The 27120-nt window shown below is 56.9% G+C and overlaps 1 protein-coding gene across 9 annotated transcripts in view; it reads right to left on the bottom strand.

Moving 5' to 3' along the window:
- Positions 1 to 1796: 1796 nt before the first annotated feature.
- The window catches only part of KATNIP (katanin interacting protein), a 153885-nt gene continuing 128561 nt past the window's right edge, over positions 1797 to 27120 (bottom strand). For 8 of the 9 annotated variants that reach the window (XM_019754669.3, XM_088801399.1, XM_088801398.1 and 5 more), the window contains 12 exons: positions 26715 to 26920; positions 24461 to 24539; positions 18373 to 18550; positions 14254 to 14419; positions 11623 to 11777; positions 10107 to 10171; positions 8918 to 9028; positions 7101 to 7240; positions 5021 to 5122; positions 4343 to 4503; positions 4141 to 4226; positions 3426 to 3627 (listed from right to left, as the gene is read on the bottom strand). In XM_019754669.3, coding sequence (XP_019610228.3) covers positions 3569 to 3627; positions 4141 to 4226; positions 4343 to 4503; positions 5021 to 5122; positions 7101 to 7240; positions 8918 to 9028; positions 10107 to 10171; positions 11623 to 11777; positions 14254 to 14419; positions 18373 to 18550; positions 24461 to 24539; positions 26715 to 26920 — 1508 coding nt within the window. In that variant the 3' untranslated portion in view covers positions 3426 to 3568. Of the gene's footprint in view, positions 3628 to 4140; positions 4227 to 4342; positions 4504 to 5020; positions 5123 to 7100; positions 7241 to 8917; positions 9029 to 10106; positions 10172 to 11622; positions 11778 to 14253; positions 14420 to 18372; positions 18551 to 24460; positions 24540 to 26714; positions 26921 to 27120 lie in introns of all 9 variants that reach the window. The other variant, XM_019754670.3, reaches the window with a different exon arrangement.

Below are 27120 nucleotides of genomic sequence, written 5' to 3'. Positions count from 1 at the left end.
CACACAGGTGAGGGAAGCAGGTGAGTGGGAGACAAAAGGGCTGGTGGGGACTCGGGGACCTGGCGAGCACCTGTCCGGGCTCAGGAGCCACCCAGGAATGTGGGACCAGAGCTCCCAGATTGCCCAGTTTTTCCAGGGAAGCGGGAATTGCCCAAACCCGCACAGCCAGCCGACCCTGAGAAGGCTGAGCCACCAGATGCGACCTGCAGCTTCACTCACGAGGCTGAGAGGGGCTTGCGACCTCAGAAAGGGACCATCCCGGCCCTGGGTGGGGTGGGTGGGGCAGCCTGGGGACGACCAGGACATCTGGGCAAACGCCTGGGCCTGGGGCAGTGCCACCTGTCGGCTGCAGAAATGGCCTCGGAAGCCTTGGGGGCCTTCTGGCTCCTTCCGAGCTCAGACTGCCAATGCCGGAGCTGTCTGTCTGGAGCCAAATAGACAGACAGACAGACAGAAGCAGGTCCGTCCCACTGCTGGACAGAGACGGGGATGGAGGTCTGCGGGGAGATTCCTCCGGGAGTCCGGGCTTCCTGAAGCCTCTTCTCTGCTGTGGCCAAGATTCACGTCCAGGAACCCACGCCTGGGCTTGTTGTCACCCAGGGGCCTGACAGCTACAGCTCTGGGCTGACTGACACCCTGTGCTTGTGGGGCAGGGTGGGCACAGCATGTGGGGGAGGAAGCCTCTGTCCCCCCACCAGGGATCAGGTGGGGACTGCCGCCTCCAGCTCGCAAAGGTGGGCTAAGGACTGTGGCGTTCCTGCCCATGGGGGGCTGAGGGGCCAGGAATGACCCCCCCCTGCTTTTACCTCCCTGGAGAGGCCAGGAGGGTGGATGAACCAGCCCTGGGATGTTCACGGGGCACAGGTTGGGGACTGCTGCCTGCAGGGGACTGTCCGGCCTCCCGTTCCACGGCTGAAGGGCTCGCCTGCCCTTGAGGGTCTCCAGGGCCGGTGCAGACATACAACCGTGTGTGTGGGGGGTGGCTCTCCAACACCAAGGTGTCTGGGCACAGCAGGGCCCCTCTGTCTTCTTAGGAACTTGGAAGCAGGGAGTGGGGGAGCCTGCCAGAGGCTTTGCCATCTTCTCTCCATGTGTGTGGTAGGGGAGTATGGTGGGGGGCAGAGGGACGCCCTTCTCCCTGGGACAGTGAGGGAGGTGAGTTTCCAAAGGGCCCTCTTGCCCAGCACCAAGGCAACGGCTGGCGCCCGAGCCGCCGTCCAGACCCCGCTTCAACTGAACCTTTTCCCCACTCACGGGCGGCTTCATCCAGACGCCAACAGAACTGCCACGCTCACCCCCACAGAAGCAGGGCAGTGGGAACTGCAGAAGAGGCCGGGAATCGGGCATCTGGGTACCGGCTTCCAGGGTCCACATGCGCTGAAAGGAACCCCCAGGGCCAAAGCCCCAGGAGACCTCACCCCTGGGCCCGGGCCTATGGCTCTCTCAGGATCTGTGCGTTGGCCAATGGCTGCCAAAGCTGGGCTCTTCAGTAAGTTACTCAACCTCTCTGGGCTTCTGCCCCCGTATCTGTAAGGATTATCACATGGGACCCACCCCATAGGCCGTGACTGGGATCGAGTGAGCGAGCGCCAGGCGTGAAATAACCGCCGTGTACGGGTGGGCTCTGGCATCTGTTTGACACTCAGTGCCAGGATCGTGTCCCCATTGGCAGGTGGGGGAAAAAGCAGCTCAGAGAGGGGACGTCCCCCATGTCACCTGGCCAGGCTTCAGTGACTGCAGCAGTTCTTGACCCCAAAGCCAGGGGGTCAAACTCTACTCTTAATAACATCTACTGATTGTGCAAGAGAAAAAAATAGAAATTTATTTTAGAGTTAATGCCTGTACAGGCTTTCTTTCCTCCTAAATTGCATGGTCCATACAATTGAATTTTCATTCAATTATTATAAATATCAGCTGAGATTCCAGGAGCGAGCGTGTGCGGCTTTTGTGCTCTCTCCCCAGCAAATCTGACCTGTGCTCATGCCTCAGGTGGGAATGGACGGCTGGGCTCCCTTTAAAGCCACCGCACTGGTTTTGGTCACAAGGGGCTGGTGTGATCAGCCCTCGACTCCCCCACCCCCACCCCACCCACCCCAGCTCTCCAGGGAGCCTGGAGGCCCTGTGGGAGCTCGCCATATCCCAGAGGTGAGCAGAGAAGTGGGGGCTTGGAAACTACAGAAATGATGTATCTTCTTGGGGAGAAACAATTCCTTATATTCACATCGACCCCATGCTCCAAATGAAAAGCGCATTTGCACAGCTGCTCGCGCGCGGAAGCTGCAAAGCTCATAACGTGTTTGCAGGGCTCTCGGGCGCATAGGAACGCATTGGAGTACAGTATTGCCACGGGCCGGGCCGGGCCGGGCGCCAGGAAAACAGCGGATTAATATTGGGACGAGAAATTACCCACCACTGGGAAACCAATTAGGTCCCTGATCCGAGCTTGTTACATAGATGGAAATAGATGCGTTCTGGGCTTCTCTCGGCTGGGGGTGCAAGGCACCTTTCCAACTTGCTGGGAAGCTGCTGGAAGAGGGAGAAGGGGCGGGGCCTGGGCAGCAAGAACCTCACTGCCTGACTCCAAGGGCACAGATGGGGACAAAAAGCAAGAGAGCAAGCAAGAAAAGGCTGCCATCAGACCCCAGGGACCCCTCCAGACAGAGTTGTGTCCGGAGGGGCTGGGGCTGAGGATGGGCTGTGGCACTGATAATCCCCTGTGGCCAGAGGGCATCTGGATGGGCCCCGTTGACCATCTGGGGTTGGAAGCTGCCCGACTGCCAGTCCTGTCTGGGCCTGGCAGTGCCACAGGGACAGTGCAGGCATGCCAGGGGCAGCCCAGCACTGGACAGCGGGTGGGCACAGCTCCCTTCCTTTCCTCAGCAGGACACATGTCCTTGGCTAATCCCTTCTCAGGCCTGACAAGAGGCCCGACACCCCTGCAGGACCAGCAGGACCGGGATGGTGAGGGCGTTGTAGCAAATCCAGGTTAGACACTGGGGGTCCAGGGGACAGCCCCACCCTCTCAGCCAGCTCTGCCAGCCCCCAAATGAGGCCAGGATGTGTATGGGGGAGGGGGAGCTGGCACCTCAGCTTGGGACCCTGAAGGTGGAGCCCCCCCACCAGCACACCCCGTGTGTTGGTATTGGTGTTTGAGGCCCGGTCCCCCTGCCCTCTCAGCCAGGCTCCAGGCTGCATGGAGGCCTTCCCAGCCACCTTCCTGCCCAGGCCCGAGGCAGGGAACCTATGACAGGCCTGAATGGACGCTGGCCCTCCTTTGCTGGGTCTTATGGGAGAGGCACCAAGCGGGGTGTCCGGACTCCCTGCTGGGGAGAGTCAGAGGCCACAGCTCGTCTTGTAGCAGCGGCCTTGGCTCCTCCCGCCTGTGACCAGGCCCGTCCACCCCTCAAGACCCTTTTCCCCAGCAGGCTCCCCTCCATACCACAGCTCTTCCAGCCCTGGGGTCTGGGCTGGCCGACACTGAGGGCTGAGGGCGGGGACACAGGTGCTGAGTGGCGGCCAGTGGCGGCGCCCCACGCTGGCTGGGGACCAGCTCTTCCTCCTTCTCCAGTCAGCACCACCACCGCCTGGCTGTCTCCTTCTCACTTATGCAGGTTTTGGGGCGTAAGGCTGTGTGGGGAGAGAGCACGGAGGGATCAGGTTACCAGCCTCTCCCCTGGAGGGCTGCCACCAGGCCCCTGCAGAGCTGGCCCCCACCTGCACCTCCCAGCAGCCTGAGCCCCGCACTGGTGGCTGACCCAGCCCCTCTGCCTGGAGCAGGCCTCCCCCCACACTGTTCCCTCTGTGGGGCCAACTCCCTGCATCTTTGAGGAAGCAGCTCACACACCACCTCATCTGGGAAGCCCTCACCCTGTGCATCCACGGCCCAGGGCACCCCCTTTGCTAACATGCTTCTGCCCTCAACGGGCTTCTCCCTCTGTGTGCAAAGGCCTGGCTTCCAGGAAGCGGCACCAGGCCACTGGCCCCGCAGGAGGAAGGGGCCTCGTGGCTCGGGGTTCTGCCCCTATCGCCCCTCCTGGGTGGAGAAGAGGGGTCTGAGGGCAGCCGGCGGGCGAGAGGCTGTGTGATGCTGCCAGCTCCTCTCAGCCCAAACTCCCGAGGGGGCAGCGCGCAGAAGCTGACCTGGGTCCGCTGCCCTCTGCTTCCTTTTCGAGTTGGTAACGATTTGGTTTTCATTCATCATCTGGACGTCCTGGTCCTCCAGGTGCCTGTAGCCGGGAGGGAGAAGACGGGCAGCTCCATCAGGCCCGGGCCGCGTGTCCCTGCCGTCTGTCCTCGGCAGGGCTGGGGGGGCCGGGGTTGTGGCGCGGGGCTCGGGGCGCACCTGACAGCGGTGTGTTTCTCTTGCTGGCAGATGTCCGTGTCCTCCGTGAAAAGGATGGTGTGGTGGGGCACTGTGGGCTCGCACGTGGGCAGGATGCCCCCAACCAGGTGGCCCACCATGGCCAGGATCCCGTTGTACACGAGCAAGTCGTCCACCAGGAGCTGAGGAGACAGAGGCGGCGCTTGGCGGAGGCCCCGCTCCCTTCCCACCTGCGACCTCGCGCAAAGCGCATCACTGCGCGGAGCATCGCTTACAGGTGCCCGACCTGTGTCAGGACTTTACAGCGTCACAACCATTGGCGAAGGCACAGACCCTCAGGAAGCTGAGCTCAGGGGACTGAAATACCATTAGTCCAGGGGGCAGAGCTGGGAGGTCCCCACGCTCCCCAACCCAGCGTCGCCTCACCCCCCCAACGAGAACTCCCTAAACCACTACATTCGAGAAGATGAAAGAAGAGGCACTTTCTGTGTTTTCAGGGCGATGATTCAAATCGCTCGGTGGCGGTTTGAATTCACAGTTGGATGGCAGATTTCCTGCATGGAAGACCTGGAATTTGTCTAAGGTTGCAACAGAGAGAAGTCAATCAAACTGTGACAAATGGTAACTGCTGGTGGCTAATTACCAGTGAGTACGATGACCTAAAAAAAAAAAAAACACCAGCTAATAATAAGTACTTACGCCAAACTCCTTCACCCCTCGTTGGGGTGTTTTCGCGTAATTCCACAGTTTGATCATGGACACGGTGGTAGGGAGATCAAAAATCACATAGACCCGGTTCACCTATCAGAGAGAAGGACTCATTAAAACAGGCGTGTTTGCAAACAGACGCTGGGCTGGGCGGGGGCTGCCAGGTGTGTGGGGGGCGCGCCTGGGGGGCGCCCGAGGCAGTGCGCTCACGGGAGCCTGCGTTGCTCAGGGCTGGGGGCAGGGGGTTCCCGCTGCCTTTCATCTGCTCGAAGGCCATCGTGAGTCAGCTCACGTGTGACTGCCTTTGCAACAAACCGCTGAGCTGGCTCTTGGAGGGCCTGCTTTCTTGGGCCTGGCGTGGCCCCCATTTCAATCCCCACGGAGAACTGGGTGAGCCCTGCCCTTTCCCCCAGGTCAGGCCAGAAGCACGGTCTGGGGCACCGTGGGCAAAGGGACCAGGCCTCAACTCCTGAGTCAGGGAGCCCCAGGCAGTCAGTGACCCGTCTGTCCTTTCCCCAATCCTGGGAAAGCAGAGCAGAAGGGCCCTAGGGCACTGCTGGGTAATTTGCAGCACGAGTCCTTGAACCTCTGCGGGAAGGGCGAAGGGAGGGGGTGGGCCAGATCGGGGGTGGCATCAGCGAGTGACGTGGGACCCAACAGCCTCCCATCTCCTCTCTCGCCAAAAGACTCTTAACTATGAGGGGCCCTTGTAAGATGGAATGAAGCAACAAGCCTTCAGTGTTGGCACAGGCTCCAGGCTTCGCTGTGCCCGTTTCTGCCCTGGTCTCAGCCTGTGGCCATCCTCGGTTGCCCCAAGTGCCCCGAGATGATGGAAGGCTGGACCGGTGTGGGGGCCACGAGCATGTGGCCGGGGTCTGAGGGCTGGTGGACCTGTGCGCCCCCTTTGCAGGGGTGGGGCTGGGGCTAGAGGGCTGGCTTCAGGGAAAGCTGATGGACCCTGATACTCGGGGGCGGGCAGTTTGGGGGAAGGGTCTTTGGAAAACCTCCAGCACAGAACTGCCGATGCTGCCTTTCCTGTGTTTGGAGAGGAAAATGCACCCCCTTATCCCTCCGTCTAATCACACGGGGCGGAAGAGGGGACCCTTCAGTGGTCACACGAGTGCCCCAGGCTGCTGTACATCCTGATGGTGGGGACAGAGCTAGGAGAGCAGTTTCCAGGCTCTCGGCCTCACGTGGAAAGGTGCTGGCTCAGGTAGTAGATGGTCATCAGCTGTGACTAGTTGGCCATCAGCTGTTACCAGTCAGCAATTAGCCACTGATATAACTGCCGTGGCTGAGCTAGCAAGCCTGGATTGCAGTTAGCAAGTGAGGTCGGTTGGCAGAGAAGCATACGGTGGGTCCCGGATCATATGGCTCCTGCTTCCTGTGTGTCCAACCCAGCCGCCAGCGAGACTATAGTGGTCTGACTCCCCTACCTATGGCACGAAACCGACCCAGGCCTCTGGCCGCGTGGCTGGGAGGCTGGTGGGTGCTAAACCCACCTGTCCCATGTCCTGGCCTCTCGCCTCCTTCTCTACCTCCATCGAGAAGGCCCAAGTGGGTGGAGGATACCCTTAGGCTTGCCATCAGGCCTTGGAGAAAAAAGACAAGCAGAACCCATGGCAGGGTCTGCGACTGGGGAAACTGAGTCAGTGTGTTGGCAGAGACGACCAGGCAGATTTGGTCAGAGAGAGGGCACAGTTGGGGTCAAATGCCTGGTGACATAAGGAAGGAGAAAGTGAATGGAGAGGGTGGGGCTGCAGGGAGCAGCAGAGGCAGGAAAGAGAACCAGAGACCAATGCCCACCGCGGATGCCCCGGCCCCCAGGACGGCTACCCTGGGGCTCCCAGCTTCAGAGTCCCACTGGCCCTTATCTCCCTGCTGGCCCCTATAATAAGTGCCCAAGAGCAAAGAGAAAGAACTGCTGGCCCCGAAGAGCTGGTGGCTACGACCTGAGCCTCCCTGAAAGCTCCCGGGCATTTGGACTCATTCAAGATTCACTTGGCCTGGCAGAAAGATACTGAAACGGGCTCCCCGCTCCCCTGCCCGCTGGGGGCCCCTGGGAACCCACCAGGCCCGGCAGGATGGGAGCCAGCCACATGTGCCTGCCATCATTGGTGTTGTTCACTTGGTCGATGAGCTTGTCGGGGGTCCGGACGTCCCCGCACACGCCCTCCAGGCAGTTGACGCTGTCGGGGAAGGCGGCGATATCTGTGGCAGCCTCTAAGGGGCCATAACTCAAAGCAGTGTGCTCACCCCTGGGCCCCTCTTGTCACACGGACTGCAGGGCTGGGGGGACACAGGGCTGGAGGGGCTGGCGTCTGCTGCTTTGGGCAGCCAGAGAAATGACAGACAGATTAGACATGTTCTGGGGGGAAACGAGAGCATGGAGGCCGAGGGGAGTGGGGGGGAGTGGGGGGGGGCAGCCAGTTCTAAGGAAAGGGGAGGAATCGAAACAATGCAGACAGACAGCTGGAAAGGGGGAGTGTCCCAGAACTGCTGGGGAAATACGCTGCTGACACTCTGGAGAGTGGAAGGCAAATGCTGCTGCGAAGGGTTTCTTTTGCAAGGTCATGGCTGGACTCTGCCTCGGCCTGTGAGGGCTGTGCCAAGACCGGAAGGACGGGAGAAGCCTGACCCAGCGACAGCTACTCCACTGATGGGCATTAACGTGGGCCTAGAGAAGCCGGTTCCAGCTCTGGCTCTGCCATTCTGACCTCTGAGGTCTTGGGCGAGTCACGGGACGTCCCTGGGCCTGTTTCCTCATCTGTAAAATGGGTATAAACATCTCTACATCCCAGAATTGACGGGAGCATCTCAGAGGACACTGGATGTGAGCGCTCTTGGAATCAGTGAACAGCCCAAACCACCAAGAAGCATTTATCCCAGGGGAGGAGTATCATGTCACCAGGAGAAGGCAGAACAGGACCCAACTGGAGCTGGGGGACCCCGAAGAGATGCCAGGCAGGCTTTGGGGTTTGACCTGCTCTGGCCGGTCCCTAACTGTGCTGGGTTGGGGAGTCACAGGTTGAGAGCCCAGAGGGGCCAGCTCAGCAGTCAAGAGCCTGGTCTTTGGAGCCAGACTCCCAGCTCCATCATTGACTGGCTGTGCAACCTCGGACAAGTTGCTCAACCTCTCTGTGTCTGTTCCTCATCTGTAAAATGGGGTAACAACAGCACTGACTTCACAAGACTGTCATGAGGGCAAACGAGGGACTGACTATGCGATGAGCCTGGCACAGTGCCTGCAGAGTGAGCCCTCAGCAAACGCTAACACGGGGTTTCGGGGGCCTGGTGGTTATCAGTGAGTGAGGGCTGAGATCAATGAGAAGGATGCTTGGGGGAAAGGGCAGCGGATACTCAGGTCCAGCCATCGTCGCTGTGTATCACTGGCCTCCCATTGTCATGTTCTCAAGAGAAGCTAAAGACTGGGGCTGTTATGTGAAACCTGATTTTTAAAATGTATCAGCAACTCATTTAAAAGAGTTAAAAGCCATTCCACACCATAGGGTTCCATCGTCAATAAACTCAGGACACACTGGGTTGAAGGCAGTGCCTCAGGTCGTGCCCTGCAGACCTTGTCAGAGCCTTTACAACTCCCACGTGGCCGTGGTGCTCCAAGGGGAGCTCCAGTTGGTAGCCTCTTCCAGTTCCCAGGACCACAGGACTCTGTGTGATGGATCCCTGGTTAGGCCTGGCTGCCCACTGCTCACTGCTGTGCCCACCCCAAGGGCCAGCATCTGACCGGAAACAGAGCCTGTGGCATTTTTAATCCCAGGGCTGATTCCTGCAGGGTCATTTCCCTGTCCATTCAGGGCTCTGCTCCTGCCCCTGACCCCCCAGGCTCCCGGCAGTTGGGGTGGGGCCCCTTCCGCCTGGAAAGGATACTGTTTTCCGACAGAGGGATCTTCTCTCCCCGCTCGTCATACAACTCCAGGCCCGTGAGACCAATGTAGTAAGGGTCGCCCCAGCTGGTCAGCAGCTGAAACTGAAAAATGACTGGGACGTGTCATTAAGGAAAAACAGCTTTAAGTTTCTGAGAACAAAGTAAAACGACGACAAAGATAACATAGGGATGTGATTTTTTTTTTTGGTTTATATAGAACGAGAAAAAAATGATTTTATCTCACTGAGACTGAAACCTATCAAAATATGTGGCATTAGATTTTCTTTAAACTGTGTGTGCGCGCGTGCTGAGATTGAAAACCTTTTTCCAGGCCCCAGAAGACAGGAGAGGACTGTACTCTCCAGGAAGCTCACAGGATGGGGACACGTGTGTGTCACAAATGCATTGTATTGGGCTGAACAAACTGACCAGGCCTCACACTGTCTCATGCCTCAGTTCCCCTGGTTGTAAAATCACAGACGAGAGACGCTGTTCCCTCCTCCATCCAATCCAAGTGTGCGGGCTGTCGGGGCACGTGGGGATACATGATCTTTGCAGCAGCAGGAGGGACGGGCTGTGGCTGGCGGGCCCCCATTGCTGACAACCGGGCATCCAGCCCTTCCTCAGCCTAGCCCCCCACTCGCTCCCAGCATTCCCAGGAGCAGGCAGGGCAGGGAACCTGACAAGCAGCAGGGCCCAGGTGGCAGTCCTTCCAGGAGAACTGGCACTGAGAGAGCCAGGTGGCCTGTGTCACCAACCCGGCCCTGCCCCTCCCAGCTGTGCAGCCTTGGGCAGGTTCCTTAGCCTCTCCGTGCCCCAGTTTCCCCAGCTTGTGACATGGGGATGGGAGCAGAACCCACCACATGGGGCTAACATGGCAAGTTAATGCAGGCAACCATCGTGAACGGTGCCGGGCTGCAGTTGGGGTCCAGTAAATTCGAGCTGCTGTTCCTTCTTCACCTCCTCCCAGCCTGGTCCCAAGGACAGCCCCCCAGTCTCGTCCCGGGGGTCAGGTCCAGCTCCTCGGCCCCTCCCAGCTAGAGTCGTGGTGCTGCCCCAGTCCCAGCAGCACCAGTGTGCCCGAGACCAGGGAGCCCTCCCACCCTCTCCTAGGAAACCCAGGCGCCCTCTCCCTGGGTCCCAGACCTGGCCCCGAGCCCAGGCAGTGCAGTGGGTAACGGGGGAGGATACAGCCACAGGGCATCAGGGGGGCCTCGTACTCCATGCTCGCCTGCTCCAGGCTTTTCGTGTTGAGCCTGAAGAAACACAAAACAGCATCGATAAGCAGGAGATCGCAGTGGTCTGAATCACTGGTCAGTTATTCCCCGGGGACTCGGAGGACACAGTGTCCCCTGGGAGGCAGTGGAGTGCCCCCTGTGCCGGGGGAGGGGGGCTCAGTCACAGCCAACGCCGGCCCTGCATTCTCGGCTTCCCCGGGACGGACCCTTCATGCTCACAGCTACCCTGCGAGGTGGGTGCTCTTATCTCTGGGTTGTGAACGAGGAAACGAGTAGAGAGAAGTGAAGTCACTTCTCAAGGTCACACAGCTAGTGCGAGGCAGAACTGCGATGTCACCCGAAGTTGTCTCTTAACCGCCCCTCTACTGCCCCTTCGCGAACAGGGTAAGTCCACGTTGTGCTAAGCGCTGAGCGAGCCCCATGATGGGGCAATGGGGTGGAGAGCCAGGCAGGGGCAGCGAGGTGACATCTGAGCTCAGCCATGGGCAGAGTCAGAGCCAAGCCTCTCAAGCCAGGAGCAGCCAGAGCAAAGGCCCTGAGGGAGGAAGGGGCTGGGCAGGGGGTGGGTGTTGGCCAGAGAAGCTGAGTATGGATGGGGTGGGGTGGGGGAAGGGCAGGGAGAGGAAGCTGGAAGGTGGGGAGTGCCCTGAAGGCTTTGGCTTCCTGTTCCTGAGCAAGTGGCTTCACTAGCCAGGGCCTCAGTTCCCACATCTGTAAAATGGGCATAATAAGCCCTACTTGAATAAAAACAAAGCGTCAGGCACAGAGCAGGCACTTGGGAGGGTGAGCTCTCTCCTCGTCCGCATTTCTCCCCACGGGGCTTCTCTCCCTGGTGAGCAGCCACTGCTCTCCAGCCCTGACCTGGTTTCCTTACATTTCAAGGGCAATGTTATAATTAAGTGACTGTTCCCAGTGACCGGCCCAAGAAGTGATCCCAGCGGCAGTGGAAACTCATTTTGTTTCCAGAGCTTGCCCTCTGGCGTTTGGACATCAGGGGGTTTAAATGAGTGACCTTCACGTGGCATTTACAAATTGCTTTGAACGTAATGTAGCTGAGACTGGGGCCAAGAAATCCCAGGGAATCCACGCCATGTTCGGCCCTATTTTTCTCTTCCGATGTTTCTAAATCAGGAACACAGAAACAAGAGAAGGAAGGCCCTTCCCCTAACCAGCCAGCGGGCAATTTTGGAATCAGGCAGCCGGGATCCTCTTTTCCCAGCAGGAAGCGTAACGAAGCATTTAAAAGCTCAAGCACTCCAGACGCTGAGAAACCCAAACACGGAGACAAGGTAGGTCGACTCCACAGGCTTCCGAGAGGCTTGGCTGAGCTTTAGACGCGGCGAGTTGCAAAGCAATGCGTTTGATCACCATTTCAAAACGCTTTAGGTGGACACTTCAGAGCGCGGCAGAGCAGAGGCTGCGGACAGGGACAGACGTGTGTGGGAGGGACAGACGCGACGCCCCCTCACCTCTGGGCCGGCTGGGGCAGCCGGGCCTGTACATAGTCCACAAAGAGGATTTCTTGAGCAAAATCAAAGTGGCAGTTGCCTGGCCCCTTCCGGATGAGGAAACCCTCTGGAGGGGAGACGCACAGGCCGTCCAGGGAGACGTGGACGATTTTGGCCTAGAGAACGAAAGAGAAAACATGCCTGAAGGAAGAAGCCAGCAGGGAGGACAGCAGTGTGTGCTGACATGGTTGGTGCTGCTGGCAGCTGGCACGTATGGCGGCTGGAGAGACTTCAGAGCCCCCAGCCTGAGAAAGAGCGTGGGCTGGCCTTTCTTCCAGACCAGCACCGCCTGGCAGGGCTCACTTTCCAGTGTCATCCCTCCTCTGTGCCATGTGCTGGGCTGACAGCAGGGGGCCAGGCAGGTGAGGCTCCTGCCACAGTGCAAGGTACAGACATTCTGCCGTCCACTCAGCTGCAGTGGCCTCAGGTGGTACAACACGGAGGTCAAGGGCATGGACTCCAGTGCTTTGACATCAACTATTGTTAGTCGTACAAGTTACTTAACCTCTCTGTGCCTCAATCTCCTCATCTGTTAAATGGGCTCAATAATAACTCAGGGAAAGCATCCACAACAGGACAGCTCCTGGCACAAAATCTATGCCCGATAAGTGTACAGCTCCTTCCTCGAGCCCGGGCTCACACATCACTTCCTGCTCTCCCTTCTCAGAGCTCTTAGCTCTCCTTTTAGGGTTCGTGCTCCTAGCAGTGTCCTTGGCGGCTTGTGGGTCTCCCTTGGTGGCACAGATCCCAGCTGGACCATCTCTACATCTGTCTCAGGGCCTGGCACACAGTAGGTGCTTACCAAGAGCTTGCTGAATCAATTAGATTTGGGCCAACAGACCCCCCGTCCCAGGCCAGGTTTTGCCAGCCAGGATCCAGCAATAAATCTCAAAGCCTTAGTGGCAGAGTGAGAGGTGGCTCCACTCTGTTTGCCCTGGGTAGGGGGTGGTGAGTGAGCAGAAAGGGGAAATAAGCAGTACCCCTTCTCCAACCACACGTTTCGGAATCGGGGCTTCTCGGCACCTTACCCCACCTTCCGTGGGCCCAGCTGCTGACCAAACTGGTGGAATTTCACCTCGGGAGAGGCAGAGGGCTCCTCCATGCAGAGAGAAAAAGGGCCTTGCCCTGAGTCTCATGCATAACTTGTATGCCCCTGGAGACCTTCGTTCCTTCAGTGTTGAGGGAGCCCCCCCACCGTTATGTCAGTTGGTTAGTCACCAGGCACATAAACCTGAAAAGTGTAGGGTGACTGGCTTCAGGCATGGCTGGATGGGGGAACCCAAAAACCGTCGCTATGTTCACTCTGCTTTCTTTGGGGTAATTCCAGCCCCGACCCAGGGCTGGGCCTGGATCCCGGACTAGCCCAATTGAGAACTCTAACCCACGGGTCTTGTGATTGGTCCACCCTCCTGGAACTCGGCCAGCACAATCAGTGTGACTCCTGGGGTTTTGCTGGCTCGCTTCAAGAGAGGAGTTCTCTCTTCTGCTGGATTTGGAGCCTGCAGGACAGAAGCCTAGAGTTGCCAGGGTCTGCCCCATGGAGAAAGCCACTTGGAAATGAAGCTGGCAACAGAGCAAAGCAGAGGTCCGGGGAGAACCGTCTCTCTTCCAGGGCCAACACCTCCTCCAGGAAGCATCCCTGACTTCCCCAGGCCTTTGTTCATTCCCTTGGAGGGGGCTTCTGTTATCACCTCCTGCAGGACTCTGGCACATGGGGGGAGCCCAGACCAGGCTCTCAAGACCCGAGGCCAAATCCTGGCTGTCAGTTTTCATGTGGGAAAGGAGTGACGGCCACCTTCCAAGGCAGACATCCTCCTCCTCATAATTTCACAGACAAGGAAACTGAGGTTGGGAAAGCAGACCACGTTGCAAAGGTCACACGGCTGGTAAGGGTCAGGCAGAGATTCAGGCTCAGGACTTGTGACCCCAGGGCCCTAACTGCATTGCTGTATTCAGGCGACACTTCCGTGTAGTGGGAGGGGCTACATCTTTCATGGTTCCTAGTCACACAGGTCAGAAAAGCTCATGCTAACGGGCACTTCTGATGCCTGTTTCCACTTCCCAGCCGAGGCCGCCGCGCCTTCCCACCCAGCACACAGACAACAGTATGGAGCTTTGAGTATGGGCCCCAAGCCAGGCAGATGTGGACTGGGGTTCTCGCTGTGGGACCCCAGAGGAGTGACTGGCTCTTTCTGAACCTTACTTATTGATACCCTGAAAGATGGGGGGGGGGGTAACACCTGCCCCCCAGAGGCTGGCACGAGGGTCCAGAGAAATGTCTGGCCCCAGGAAGCACACGAGGCACAACAGGGCCACAACCAACACTGCAAGTCGGGGCCCAGTCTGCTGAGGGCCCAGAAACCCCAGAAGAGACGAGCTGCTGCAGTTTCCCCGACTGCCTGGGCTCTTACACGCCTGCATTTGCTGTTTGCAGAGGAAGGAAACGGCAGCGTGCTCTGTCCCTGGCTGTAACCCCCAGCTCCATTTGGAAAGTTCTGGAGGATTTATGCTCCTCTCCGGCAGCCACGCCGACCGTTCATCATGGCCCCGCTTCCCTGCCAGTGGGCTGGGCACGGCCCCGTCCCGGCTCACCCCTCGATAGGTGTCCTCAGGAGATTTATTATAGTTCCAGAAGCGCAGGCCCGCAATGCTTTCAGCTCTGTCGAAGCAAATGGTGACCGTGTGGTCCAGGCCCGGCGAGAAGGGGACCAGCCACATGTGCTCATCCTCCATCGTGAGGTTGGCTCCGTCGATTAACCTGCACACAGAGGGGAGGGAGCGGTGAGGTGGGGGTGGCCCAGCATGGGGTCTGCGCCCCGCTCAGCCCGGACCTGGCCGGAGCCTGGCCCATCGGGCCCACTGAGGGAGGTGAGACTAATTAAAGCCAGTGTGGGGCCACCTCATCTCACCTGAGTGAGACGAGACAGAATAAGAAAACAGGAAAAAGTAACCATCTATGCTGTTTAAGGTGCAGGGAAGCAGTCACCAGTATTTTTGTAAAGGGAGGAGGGGGGCAGGGAATGTGTCCCTTTTCAGGACCCTTTAACCCGGTGATTCCGTTTTCTGGAATTTTTGTCCCCTCAGGAAAATGTATTCAACATGTGGGAAAGGCTATCAGCACCAAGATATTCATTATAACCTTATTTATATGAGAAAACTTGAAAAGTAACCTAAGAGGTCTGAGAACAGGGAACAGGCTCAATCTGCGCGGCTGTTAAAAATGCCAGTTGTCGGGCTGACGCAGTAACGCGGGAGCCGGGCCACGGCGGGCGGGGCCTGAGCCGACCTTGACGCTGTACAATGAGGACAGGACCAGGGCAGCGACACCAAAGGGAAAAACACAGCGTGTCAGAGCGGACGGATGGGACGTGAACCTCGCTCTCTCATCCAGACTTTCTGTAAAATGCTGTAATGACTCGACCGCACACTTGGAAAGGCTTCTATCCTTTCTTTCTCGCGCTTGGGGAGAGATGCTAAAGCGTCGGGATGAGTCTGGCAGCTCCCGGGCAGCTGTGGGAGCGGGTGCGGCCTGGCACCACACAGCCTGGGCATCTCAGGGCGCTTCCCACCACCAGGTCGGAGCCCTAGCCCCTCGCGTGCTTCTCAGCGGCTGTTCTGAACTTGTCCCCTTGCCCACGTTGCACGCCCAGCCTGGCCAGTTTCTGGCTCTCCTGCCTCGTCCTCCTGCCCTCTGCCCATGTTTGTCCCAAAGCTGCTGGCTGCCCTGGACTGCCCAGCTCGCTTCAGCCCAGTCCAGAATCGCCTCCATCCTTCTGGCTCCCAGCCCGGCCTTGGGGACAGGGGCGTCCCTCTCAGTCTCTTGGGCGATGCCGTCCCCTCACCCTTCCATTTTCCTGGTGACTTTGAAGCTGCTGCACTGGGAGAAACTCACGCTGTTGCCATGTTTCCTGGATTTTTAAAATAAACTTTTTCCCCCCTTTTACATTTAAAGTTTTAGATTTGGCACAAATCTGATCATCTAAGTGTTCATCCAGGAAGGTAATGTTTCTTTTCTCTAAAAGGCTGTTATTAAACTGATGGAGGATAGTGTGTTTTATAATCGCTGGCATCAGAAAACAGGAAATTCAGCCATTTAACACTGGGGCGTTTGTGGAGTTAAGCTGACTAGAGAACCTTCCATTTCCTTCCAAAAGCAATTACCTCTCTGTCCTGGAGCTGGAGCTGCCTGAGAGCAAAACTGCTGCCCAATTTTGAGAGTCGAGAGGCTTGTTGAAGCGTTTACAGCTGACTGTGCAGGGAGGTCCCTACAAGAATATCCACATGACACCTCCTACCTTTGTCAACACGAAAAGCCTAGAAACAATGACCAACCCACTAGCAATGAGCGTCCCCATTGGCCAGACTATGGTCTCTAAATCCCATTTCCCACTAGAAGGAGCTAGAGTTTCGTGGAGAAATGGCTGGTTCCAATGGGACAGAAATATACAAGATGAGTACATTGGAATCTTATATAATAAAATCATTCTTTTTAAAAAGAAATATACGAGATGAGCCTGGAATAGCTTGTCACGTCAGAAAGCAGGGAAGCTGGGGGCAGACGGGTGGCTCAGCTGGTTAAAGCGCGAGCTCTCGGCAATGGGGCTGCCGGTTCAATTCCCACATGGGCCAGCGAGCTGCACCCTCCGCAACTAGAATGAAGTCAACGAGCTGCCGCTGAGCTCCTGGGTGGCCAGATGGCTCAGTTGGTTGGAGCGCGGGCTCTCAACCACAAAGTTGCCGGTTCGACTCCCGCAAGGGATGGTGGGCTGCGCCCCCTGCAACTAACAACGGCAACGGACCTGGAGCTGAGCTGCGCCCTCCACAACTAAGATTGAAAGGACAACAACTTGACTTGGATGGAGCTGATGAGTCCTGGGAAAAACACAGGATCGGTGTATCGCCAGTTTGCAACCCCGAATAAATTAATGGATCTAACCACTGAGGACTGGCCGCCAAAGATCCTGACAACCGGACATTCTATGGGTCCTAAAGGGAATACACAGTGACATCTGTGTTCCGAGGGTCATGTCTTGCCCCCAATCTGATCAGGCCTCTAGATCTAATGAACTATTTACAAGAAATACTGGGGTCCAAGGAACAGGTTAAACAATAACCATAGAGATTTAACCAGTAAAATCCAGGGCAAAAGAATCTGGTTTCTTCGACATATAATTTATAAGAAAAAGATAAAAAAAAAGATGGAAAGGAAGGAAGAGATTACAAGAGGCTTAAGAAACATATCAACCAATCACAGTGTAGGGATCTTATCTGAGTCTCAATGCAAGAAACAAACTGTAAAAAAAGACTGTCAGGGAAATAGGAACATGCTGGACCTCTAGTAATTTAAGGAATGATGATTCTTTTATGTATGAGAATGGTACTGAGATTTTGTTTTCTTTCTAAAGTCCTTCTTCACTGTTTGGGGATACAGACTGAAACATTTAGAGATGAAATGCTATCAGGCCTGGGATTTGCTGCGTTATGGTCTGGGCAGAGGGGTGGTAAATGGGTGGTGGTGGGTGGGATGAACGAGGGGTGGGCAGCGGGGAAGGGGACCCAAGAGCCCTGGGTCTAAGTACACAGCAGTGTGAGTCGCCAAGACGCAGAGCACAGAGTGGCCCCTGAGCTGGCAATGACAACAGGACAGCAGGGTCGCAGTTAAGAGGCACCTTATAGAAGCAGGGTGGGGTAACCCACTGACCCCACACACACACTCTGGACCAGGCAGAGGCGGCAGCTGTCAAGTAGAAATCCCCTTTCCGCCCTCCAGCCACGGGACTTATTGTCCCCATTCTACTGATAGGGAAACCGAGGCAGAGAAGACAGCATGACTCAGTGGTTAAGTCTATGGGTGTTGGTCTCCCATGGTCCTGCCCTCAGATCAGGATTCTGCCACTCACAGCTTCGTCTGCATGACCTTGGGCCAGTTTTCAGCCTCTCCGTCCCTCAGTTTACATGGGGCCGTCTGAGAGCTGTTTAAGGTTGAAATGGATGAATACCTGTAACCTACTTAGCATAGCCCAGCATCTGGCATTTAATAATTGCTCAAAAAACAGCAACTATCATTTCAGTTATTATTATCATTATTATTATTGAACAGGTTAAGAAACTTACTTACTAGCTGGCAGGGGGCAGAGCCGGGATTTGAACTCTCATCCCTCTGACGCCCCTAGACGCTTGCTCACACGCCCAGGCAGGGCCCAGGCTGAGCAGTGGGGGCAGGGTAAGGGGTAAGAGCAGGTGACGGCCCCCATGGATCGCTGCTGTATTTCCGGCTGGTTCTCTTACTGGCTTGACTCAGCCTGGACTTAGGAAATCTGACGAACGCAGAGGAAAGCACGGACACTTCCTCAGCAGTCACCTCCCACCTCCAGGAGGGGAAAGTGTCCTGCGCCTAACAGCCGTCCCCGCAGAGGCCTACCAAGCAGCCACTATACTCGATGTCCTGTGCTAAAGCACAGTGGGGAGAACACAAAGCACAGGCTGCCCGGAAGCAGGAGGACCTGGCTGAGAGCCCTGCCCACGACGCCCAGCTGTGTGGCCCTGGGAGGGTCCCCGCCCTTTCTGAGCCTTGGTTTCCCTCGACTATAAAATGGGACAGCACACACCTCCCGGGATGGCGGGGGGAGGGGGGAGTACAGGCTGCTATTTGAGGTTTGAAGCGGAAGCCTCAGATGCCGTGTGAGAGGCAAGCTTCTCACAGACACCTACTTGTCCAGGGTCCGGGAGTCGTCCGTGTACTCGGGGAGGTCATTTAAGTCTCGGGGGCAGGCGGAGATCTGGTGCGGGTGGATGGGCAGTGCCTGGCCATCCCTGCTCACCACCTCCAGGCCCGTGAGCCCCAGGTAATGCAGGTCGCCCCAGGAGGCAGTGAAATTCAGCTGCAGGCCTGCAACAGGGAGAAAAGGGGCCTGTGAACACCGGAGATGCAGGCGGAGGCGCCCGAGACGGAGACGGGAAGAGGAACAAGCTTTAGTTTCCGCGTTTCCTATCGACTTGGAAACCCAGACTCAAACACCAAGTGCCTTTGGGGTGGGCTCCACGCCTTCCTTTCCTCTTGGGGCCCTCGGGCCTGGGACACAGACATGTTCAGGAAATGTCAGCGGGATGAAGGGACCAGGGTTGTTTAAACCTGGACACAGTCCTGGATCCTTTCTCTATGTGCCGATCAGGTCGCCCCACCCGACACTTAACATGCTCATGTGGCTTCCCACGCTGCCCGGCCAGCAGGCCTTGGCCATCTGGCTTCTATTTCTCTAATCTTAACTTGCACCAGGGGTCCCTGGCTTCACAAGACTGTCACTAAGTCACTCATCTATGGCTGTCGCCCACCACAGGACCTTTGCACATGCTGTGCTCTCTCTGGAATGCCTGTGGCCTGGCTACCTTGTGTTCATCCCTCAGATCCCAGCTTACTTCCTCAGGGATGTCTCCGACGACAGCAAACCTCCATTCACATCCTGCCGTGTCACTGTGAACTCCCCCTGCCATGCCCTGGTCACCACTGGGATCTGGTGATCGTTTGGTAAATATCCATCTGCCATGACAGACAGTTAACTCCCCGAGGGCAGAAGCCCCATCTATTCTGCTAGGCCACTGTGTCCCCAAAGCCTGGCACTGTGCTTGGCACACAGTAGGAGCTCAGTACAGACAGTGATTCACCAAGAAACGAAAGGGAGGCAGCTGCATCAGTAAGCCGTACACTGGAAACGGACATCTCATGCAAATTGGCCACCACCCTGAGGAGCCAGGGTAAAGGAAGGAACGTGTGGTGCCACCTCTACCCTCTGGCCTTGCCCCACCCCTGAGACCATGAAGAAGTGATCTCCTGCGGTCCTGGGAGTCACCCATCTGCCCGGGAAGCTCAAACGGAAAGAACCTATTGGTCAGGGCCTGTCGCAGGCTTGGGTGGGGGTTCTCTTACTTAATGGTCTCCCGGGAGAGCAGGCCCAAGCCCAGCGAACTCTCCTGCCCTTGGGGAACGTTCAGCCTATGTGAGCGCCCTTTGCTGCTGCGTCCAAAAGCTTCACGCTCGTGGCAACTTGCGCAGAATGCCACCACGGAGCGTTGGAAGAAAAGGGCCTGGAGGTCATGCGGTCCCACCCATTTCAGCTCAGAGGAGAGGTGGGGGAGCAGGGAGGCCCCTCCCTGGAGTCCGGCTTCCTCTCCTACGCCCCTGTCCTTTGCAGCGTATGTGTTGGAACTGAGCCTCAGCTCTTCTGCTCACCTTGATGCCAGGGTCACTGAGCACCTTAGGGGCAGATGACAAGGATGTGTGACCAGTATGGTTCCAGGCCCATCACGGCTTTGGACAGCACTGGCAGCATACAAAATGGCCCCAAATTCCTCCCACCCTGTCCCTGCCTCTTCGCAGGGACAGGGTGGGAGGAATCGGCTTTGGCCGTGGGGCAGACGCAGAGGTGCTGCGAGCAGAGGCTGCAGAGCACGTGCACGCCGGGCCCTGTCCCTGTCCCCACGCTTGGACCTGGCCATGTGCAGGAGCCAGGTGAGCCCTGTCGCCCTGTCACACTGGCCTCCCACCTGCCGGACATGAAGGCATCCTGGCTCATTCAGCTGCCAGCCCATCTGCCGACTGACCAGACACAGGAGCTGGCCCAGCAGGTGCCAGCCAGGCCAGCTCAGAGGAGCAGCACTGCCCAGCCAAGGCACTGAATGATGAGCCAATCGTGAGTAAACGGGGGCTGTGCTTCGCCACTAAAGCCTGGGTCCGTTTGTTCAGCAGCAAAAGCTCCCCACCGGAGCCTGTGTCCAAATGTCATCTCCTCTGAGAAGCCTTCCCTGACCACACGGGCCCAAAGAGCACCACGCCCCGACACTCTCTAGGTCCTTCCCCTGCTTTACGTTTCATCACAGCGCTTCTTACAATATATTCTACATGGACTTGCTTATTTGTTTTCATCAGTTTCCCCACTAAGATGGGGGCAGGGACTCTGACGACTGTCACTCTTGCGTCCCCAGAGCCTAGAACAGTCTCTGAAAAATAGATGGTCAATAAAAGGTTTCTTTCTTTTTAAATAAACGATTGACTGAAGAGGTTTCAGTAGATTCCTGCAGGTAAACGAATCAAAGTAAAATCATTGAGCTTCACCAAATTCCCCGTTCATGGAAAACAAATAATTAATTGAGCACCGGAGACACAGAGCAAGCAAACATGTAGTGAACTCTCTCCATGAGCTTCCACTGCAGTGAAGACACACAATCAACCCGTAAACAGAAGAATGCGATGGTTCCACAGAGTGATGAGAGCCATGAAGAAAGAGAGAGACGGGCTAGGGCATGACTGGGCGGAGCAGGGTTAGTCAAGGAGGGCTTCTCGGAGGGGGTGACGTGAGCTGAGACCTGGTGCAGAGGTGGAAGGAGGCTGCCAGTCTTCAGCGTTTCTGGAAGAACATTCTCGGCTGAGAGGACGGCACGGGCCAAGGCCCTGGGATGGGAACACATGTGGCCTGGAGTTAGGACTGAGTCACCCAGGGGGAGGGTGGAGAAAAACGAGACTGGAAGGTTAGGCAGAGGCTCGATCACGTCTGCATTTTCTTCTCTGGCCTGGGGAGCTCCTGGAGGCGTAGATTTTGAAGCGGGAGAGTGACACGATCTGATGTGCATCTCAGAAAAGGCACTGGGGTCGGACTCTAGAGAGACCAGGGCGGAGGCTGCTGCGATCCCCACGGGCTGGACAAGGGCAACAAGGGGTCCAAACAGAGGAGAAGGGGGCAGATTCAGGGTCTGTTCTGGAGACAGCAAGCGCTGCCCGGATGCTCAACGGCCTGAATGGAAGGAGGGAAAGAGAAGACACCGTTGACCAACTGACAGAGTGACGGCCTTCAGAGGGAGATGGCCTTGAGGTGAAGGAGGAAGAGGACGTGGGTGAGGAATCTGTGTCAGGAGAAAGGCCAGCTCCTCTTGTGACAACCAGACACAGCATCGCAGACTCTCCCGCGCCCGTGGTCCTTTTGCTTGCCTGGCAGAACACACTGCGAGGCCATCTAATTTGGGGCTGCTCCGAAAGCGGCCATTCGCCCAGTGGAGCTAATATCCATGTTCCATATTCATTTTCCTCGGGTGTGTCAATTAGTATTTATATACATGGAAATTAATTTTGTTATTCCTCGTCCATGCTTCGGTTCTCTCAAGTTCCTTGCCTGTTCATCACTGCTGGTATTTGCAAAACGTCCAAAATGTGTGTCATCTGCAAATTAGCAAGTCATATATCCCCTTCCAAACCACTACCAGGATTGGCCAGATTTGCCAAGGTCCATGCATTCCCCAGGCTGCTTCATCAAAGCTCTCCCCATTTGCTCAGGCTGGTTGAGCAGGGTTAGGATTTTGGATACAGTGAGGAAAAAGCCAGAGGCTCAGAGAAAAGAGATCCAGAAAGCGCAGACCTCAGAACGTTGAGAGGGTACTTGGTCAAGACGTTCTCCTGCCTAGCTACTGAGGAGAGAGCAGAGAAATTACACTTTCCTGGCAGCAAAAAGGTCTCAGCTCTACTCCAAGGCAGAGCTCCCAAAGGCATTGAAATCACATTTCTGAGAAAGGTCAGAAGCTGGCTCCATGGGAAAGACATTTGCAGACAGCATCTTTGGGGAAATCAGCACATGGAAGGGACAGCAGCTGCTTCCAGCGGCCAGCCACCGTCCCGCTTCTGCTTATGGCATCCTGACGTCCTGCGGGACTGTCTGGGTGGCTGCCCCTGAGCCCTGGGCTCCAGCAATGGGCCCTTAACCCAGGCGGAGCCAGTCCGTGTTTTCCATCTTGCATCTCTGGCCCCCAGTCCTGGTGGGTCGCTGTGATTGGCTTCAGGTGTTTGTCATGTGACGCAAGCCAGGCTGAGGGCCGAAATTCTGGGACAACTGCTGGGCATACCGGGAATCAGAAGTTGTCCTTTAGTTGGAATTGTTGGGCAGAGGGTGGATGTGAGTCCAGAGCACCCAGCAGCTCCCACGCGGACAGAGTCTGAGCGGAGACGGGCAAGAGAGAGCAAAGCAGGGCAGAGACGGAGGGATGTGCCAGGGCCGGAGGATGTCACTTGCACACCTGGATCCAGCTGCACGGGAAGCTAGAAACCCCGACCTTTTTAGTTGCATAAGCCAATAAATTGCCTTGTTTGCTTAACTTAGTTTGAACGCAGTTTCCACTGTCGGGGGGAGGAGGGAGGTCCTGACCACAGTGTGGGCCACCGGGTGACAAGACATGCTCGCTATCTTCCAGGACCTCACAGTTCTGAAGAGGACGCTGCCTTCTCACAGACCTCGCCGGGACGCAGCCTGTCAACGTGCTGAGGGGCGGGGGCAGGCTGTGAGTTCAGACTCGCCTGGTACCAGCTGTGGGACCCTAGGTGGCTGCCTCATCCTCTCTGAGCCTCGGAAAATGGAAAGAATGAGTCGGGAGTGTTTACCGATGAGGCAGGGGGAGCCCCGGTACCATGCCTGAGCAGGAGACCCTCCAACCAGGCTCCTGCCTACCTTAGGTGGGCTTCTTAAATTACTCTGCTGCCCTAAAGTAGCTGAGAGAGTGTTCTGGAATGGAAGGGCTGCAAGGATTCCAAATAAGGCAGCTCCCTCTTTGCTCAGAGGTAATGAGTCCTCACGTAGTGACTGCGGGAGATGAATTCTCCCTGAGCACAAGGGGAGGAGCTGGGGCTGCACCGGGCCCTGAGAAGGGGGTGTGGGGGCGCTGTGGGGCGCTGCAAGGGCTGTGTTCTTCCAGTGAGGGGGTGCTGACTGCTGACAGCTCACAGCTGCGTGTACCCCACTGTGACCGCCCTTGGCCTTGCCGCTCCCCAGGGCCAGCCCAGACCCAGTAACAGGTGGACACAGGCATAGGAAGCCCCACCTCCTCACAACCGGGACAATTCCAGGGGCGGCTCAGGTCTCACTCAGCTCCCAGCTCCGGCTCCAGGTGGAGCTGGCAGAGGCCTGGATGTGGCCCAACCTGTCCCCCTGCCCAGTCCCGCTTCCTGTCCCCTCAAGAGCACTCCCCAGTGGCCTCCAGATCAGGGCCTGCTCCCTGGGACCCCAGCCAGGACAGACAGGGACAGGGAGGGAGGGCATGGGGGCTGAGGCGCGGCTGGCACAGAAGCCTGCAGGGGGGTCCGGGGAGGGTGCGGGAAGGAATGCAGCACAGACCAGGCTGAACTGAGATGCTCCCGTGTTTTTCTGGAGAAGACGGCGGGGGTGGGGGGAGAGGAGTGTGACAGTGGCACAGAACAACGCTTGGCATCAGAAGACACCATGCACAGGGGCGAGAGAGAGCCGGAGGGGAGGTTACAAGGAGCAGGTGAGCAGAGAGCCTTATTAACTGGGAGCGGGAGGGAGGGGGTCAGTCAGCTGCGACCTCCAAGATGCGGGCAGAGGTGCTGGCCCCACGCGCACGGAGGACGTGGGCAGAGGTCAAACGGGAAAAGGCAGCGAGAGAAGAACAGACGCGGTGAAACCTAGAAGGGATCTGCTCGGAGGCCACCAATCGACAGTCAGCTGGCCGAACACACAACATGTGTTTAGTTTGGCTCCGGAGGTGTTTCAAAATATTATAAAATTAGTCACCAACATTTAAAAATCTGGAGATCACACATAAAAATCCGAATGTCTGACTTCTCAGAAGACAAGCTCCACCTGGGACAGGGACAAGGCAGGTTTTCTTTGCTCACGCTGGTTTCAGCCCCCACTTGCCCCACGGCCTGGGTCTTTGTGCAGTATACAACCTGTGCAACTGTCCCAGTGACCATGACTTCCCACATCCCTGCAGGTCCCTCAGACAATACCCCAGGAGGGTTACTCACACATCCCGTGGTAGATGCCCGGCTCTGGGGTGGTCACTTCGGGGACAGGGGCACTGGGTGGCAGCTCTAGTCCTGGAACCTGTGCACCGGTGAGAAGAGAAACAGAGGGAAAGCGGGTGATTTTAGTGATACCCACATAGCTGGCTGGCCATTTTTCCAGCTACTGCGGCCCAGCCTGTGTCCCAGGTAAGCCCCTGTGTCTTTTCTAATGTTTCCTGTCTTTGTGGAAGCTCTGTGACTGGTGACAGGAACAGGCTCAGAACTTGAGTGTCTGAGTCCTTGCCAGAAGGTCTTATTGGTAGGGGAGGAGCTTGACACGACCAGTGAAGGTGACTAGATGCTCTGGGACAGGGAGGGACCCCATAAATGTTCATCTAGTCAGCTAGAGGAAGGAAGGAAGGAGAAAGGAAAGCAAGGAGGGAAGGGAGGGAGGGAAGAAGGGAGGAAGGGAGGAGAAAGGAAAGGTGAGAGGGACGGGGGGGAGGGAAGGAAGGAAGAAGGAAGGCAGGGAGGGAGGGGAGGAAGAACTCAAGCCATAGAGAGTGGTTCTCAACCTGGGACCCAGACTGTGCAGTTTTAAAGCTCCCCGTGATTCCTGGGGTGGCTGGCAATTCCCAGGGGGGGCCCGGGTAAAGAACCCTTGGTCTGCAGACAGCCAAAGTGGGTCGCCACGCCCTACTTCTTGGGTCTCGTTTGGCTCGTTAGGTCTGTGCACCGTAAGTCAGGGTAAACGTGCCTCTAGCACTTTGCAGACAGGAAAGCCGAGATGCGAAATGAAGTGAAGTCACTTGTCTGGCTCTCAGAGTTTGGGGGGGATGGGGTTTCAGTCCCAGTGACAACCTGATGAGCCATGGCCCAGCCCTGGGAGCAGCCTCTCGGGGCCCTAGTCCCGCTGTGGGGAGGAGGGTGAGGGAGGTGACCTTCCAGAAGCACCATGACCCTGGCCAGCCTCAGGCCAGCAGGGAAGGTCACTGCCCTGGTCCCCATGTCCCTTCTTCTGCCCTCCCTAGCACCCTGCCCTGCCTGAGCCTCCTGGGACAAGCCCTGGATGCACTGACCTGACATCCAGAAAGGGGGGGTGCAACCCCGCCATCTTTAGGCGTGTGACCCTGACGAGACACTGGCCCCTGTGAGCTCAGGTTCCTCCTCTCCCAGATAAGGGTGGCCCCTCCCTGCCTCTCACAGGCTGGATCCTATCAGAGCACCTTAGAAGGGACTTCACAATTTGGAAAACGCGGGGCAATTGAAAGACCTCAAGGTCAACTCCCAATTGGAGATGCGTGATGAAATCCAGACAACAGACGTGATTTGTGGCCCGCAGAAGGTTTGAAAACATTTTGAATTAGTTGCCAACATTTTAAAACTGGGAGATTTTACAGAAAATTCCAAACATGGGCCTCATTTGAAACAAATCTGAACAGCTGTCAACACGGGCTAGCAGCTGTTGTCTGGGTGGAGGGGCGGCTGTTTCCCTAGAAGTGGGAGGGCCTCCCCCAACCAACACCAGGAACCCACAGGCCAGAGCTACAGGGTCATGACCTTGCCGAGCCGACCTTCTGTCCTTTGGCTTCTGTTGTTCCACCCCTCCCCCACCCTGCTTCTCCTTGTGGCCTTGGGAATATCCTGGGGACCTGGGGTCTCCTCACCTTGACTATGGTTCTTTGACTTGGACTGACCCTCGCTCCGAAGGTCTCCCTTCATTGTAAAACAACTGTTCATTAATTCAAAGCATAGACTCTGGAGTCACACATTCAAGTTCTAGCCTTGTTACTCTCCTGCTCTGTGCCCCTGGGAACTGTGTTGTCGGGAGGGATGCACACACCTGGAGCACAACTCATGAGCAAGAAACGATCGCCGGGGTGTCATTCTCTTCATTCTAAGGCTGCCTATTCAAAGCATTTCAAGTCCCCGCATCAGAAACAACGGGGAGAGATCCAAACGCAACCCAAAGCAAACCTCCCCCCAGACGGCCACCTCTAAATCACAGAGATGACACAGAACGGATTTCTTCCAGCTTTGATTAAAATTTGAGGTCCTGCTTCACTTTGGTGAAAAAATAAATACGTAAAATAAGAGTCATTAGGGAATGAAATATGACACACAGGATCAAAAATGAAGGGGAGGAATGGGAAACGTCAGAAGAGGAGCGGCAGCCGCCTCAGGGCCATCCATCTTCATCCGTCTGCTCTGCTCTGCGTTAGGAGACACCTCTAGGGGCGCCCCTGCCCGCCCGCCGGCCCCCTGCCAGTCCTACCGGGTCCTCGGCCCCCAGGCCGGCCTGGGTGTAGGGCCTCTCGTCCCCCTCGCCGTCGGCTGTGCTGGGCCGTCTCAGAGCCTCCTCACACGGCAGCCCGCAAAGGCTCTCCACATCCACGTCAAATGTCTCATCCGAACAGAATATGGCCTCGAGAATGTCGTCGTCCATGGTGAATAAGATCGTGTCTCCGAAGTGCTCTGGGGCTGAATGGGTTACCAGGGAGACAAGAGTCAAGTCACCCCCAGTTCCAATGGTTTGGAGATCAGGAGCCCAAACCCATCCACCTCCGTGCTACCAAACCCCAAAGCACTTACAGTCCTTGAGGTGTGTAAGTGAATTTCTTTACCATGAGAACCGCAGAGATCTAATGAAGGGACCTAATCTAATGAGAATCACTGATTGG

The sequence above is a fragment of the Rhinolophus sinicus genome, chromosome 10, assembly GCF_057876585.1.
Source record: "Rhinolophus sinicus isolate RSI-liver-muscle chromosome 10, RSI-T2T, whole genome shotgun sequence".
Taxonomy (NCBI): Eukaryota; Metazoa; Chordata; class Mammalia; order Chiroptera; family Rhinolophidae; genus Rhinolophus; species Rhinolophus sinicus.
This window is presented reverse-complemented; position numbering and strand designations above follow the sequence as displayed.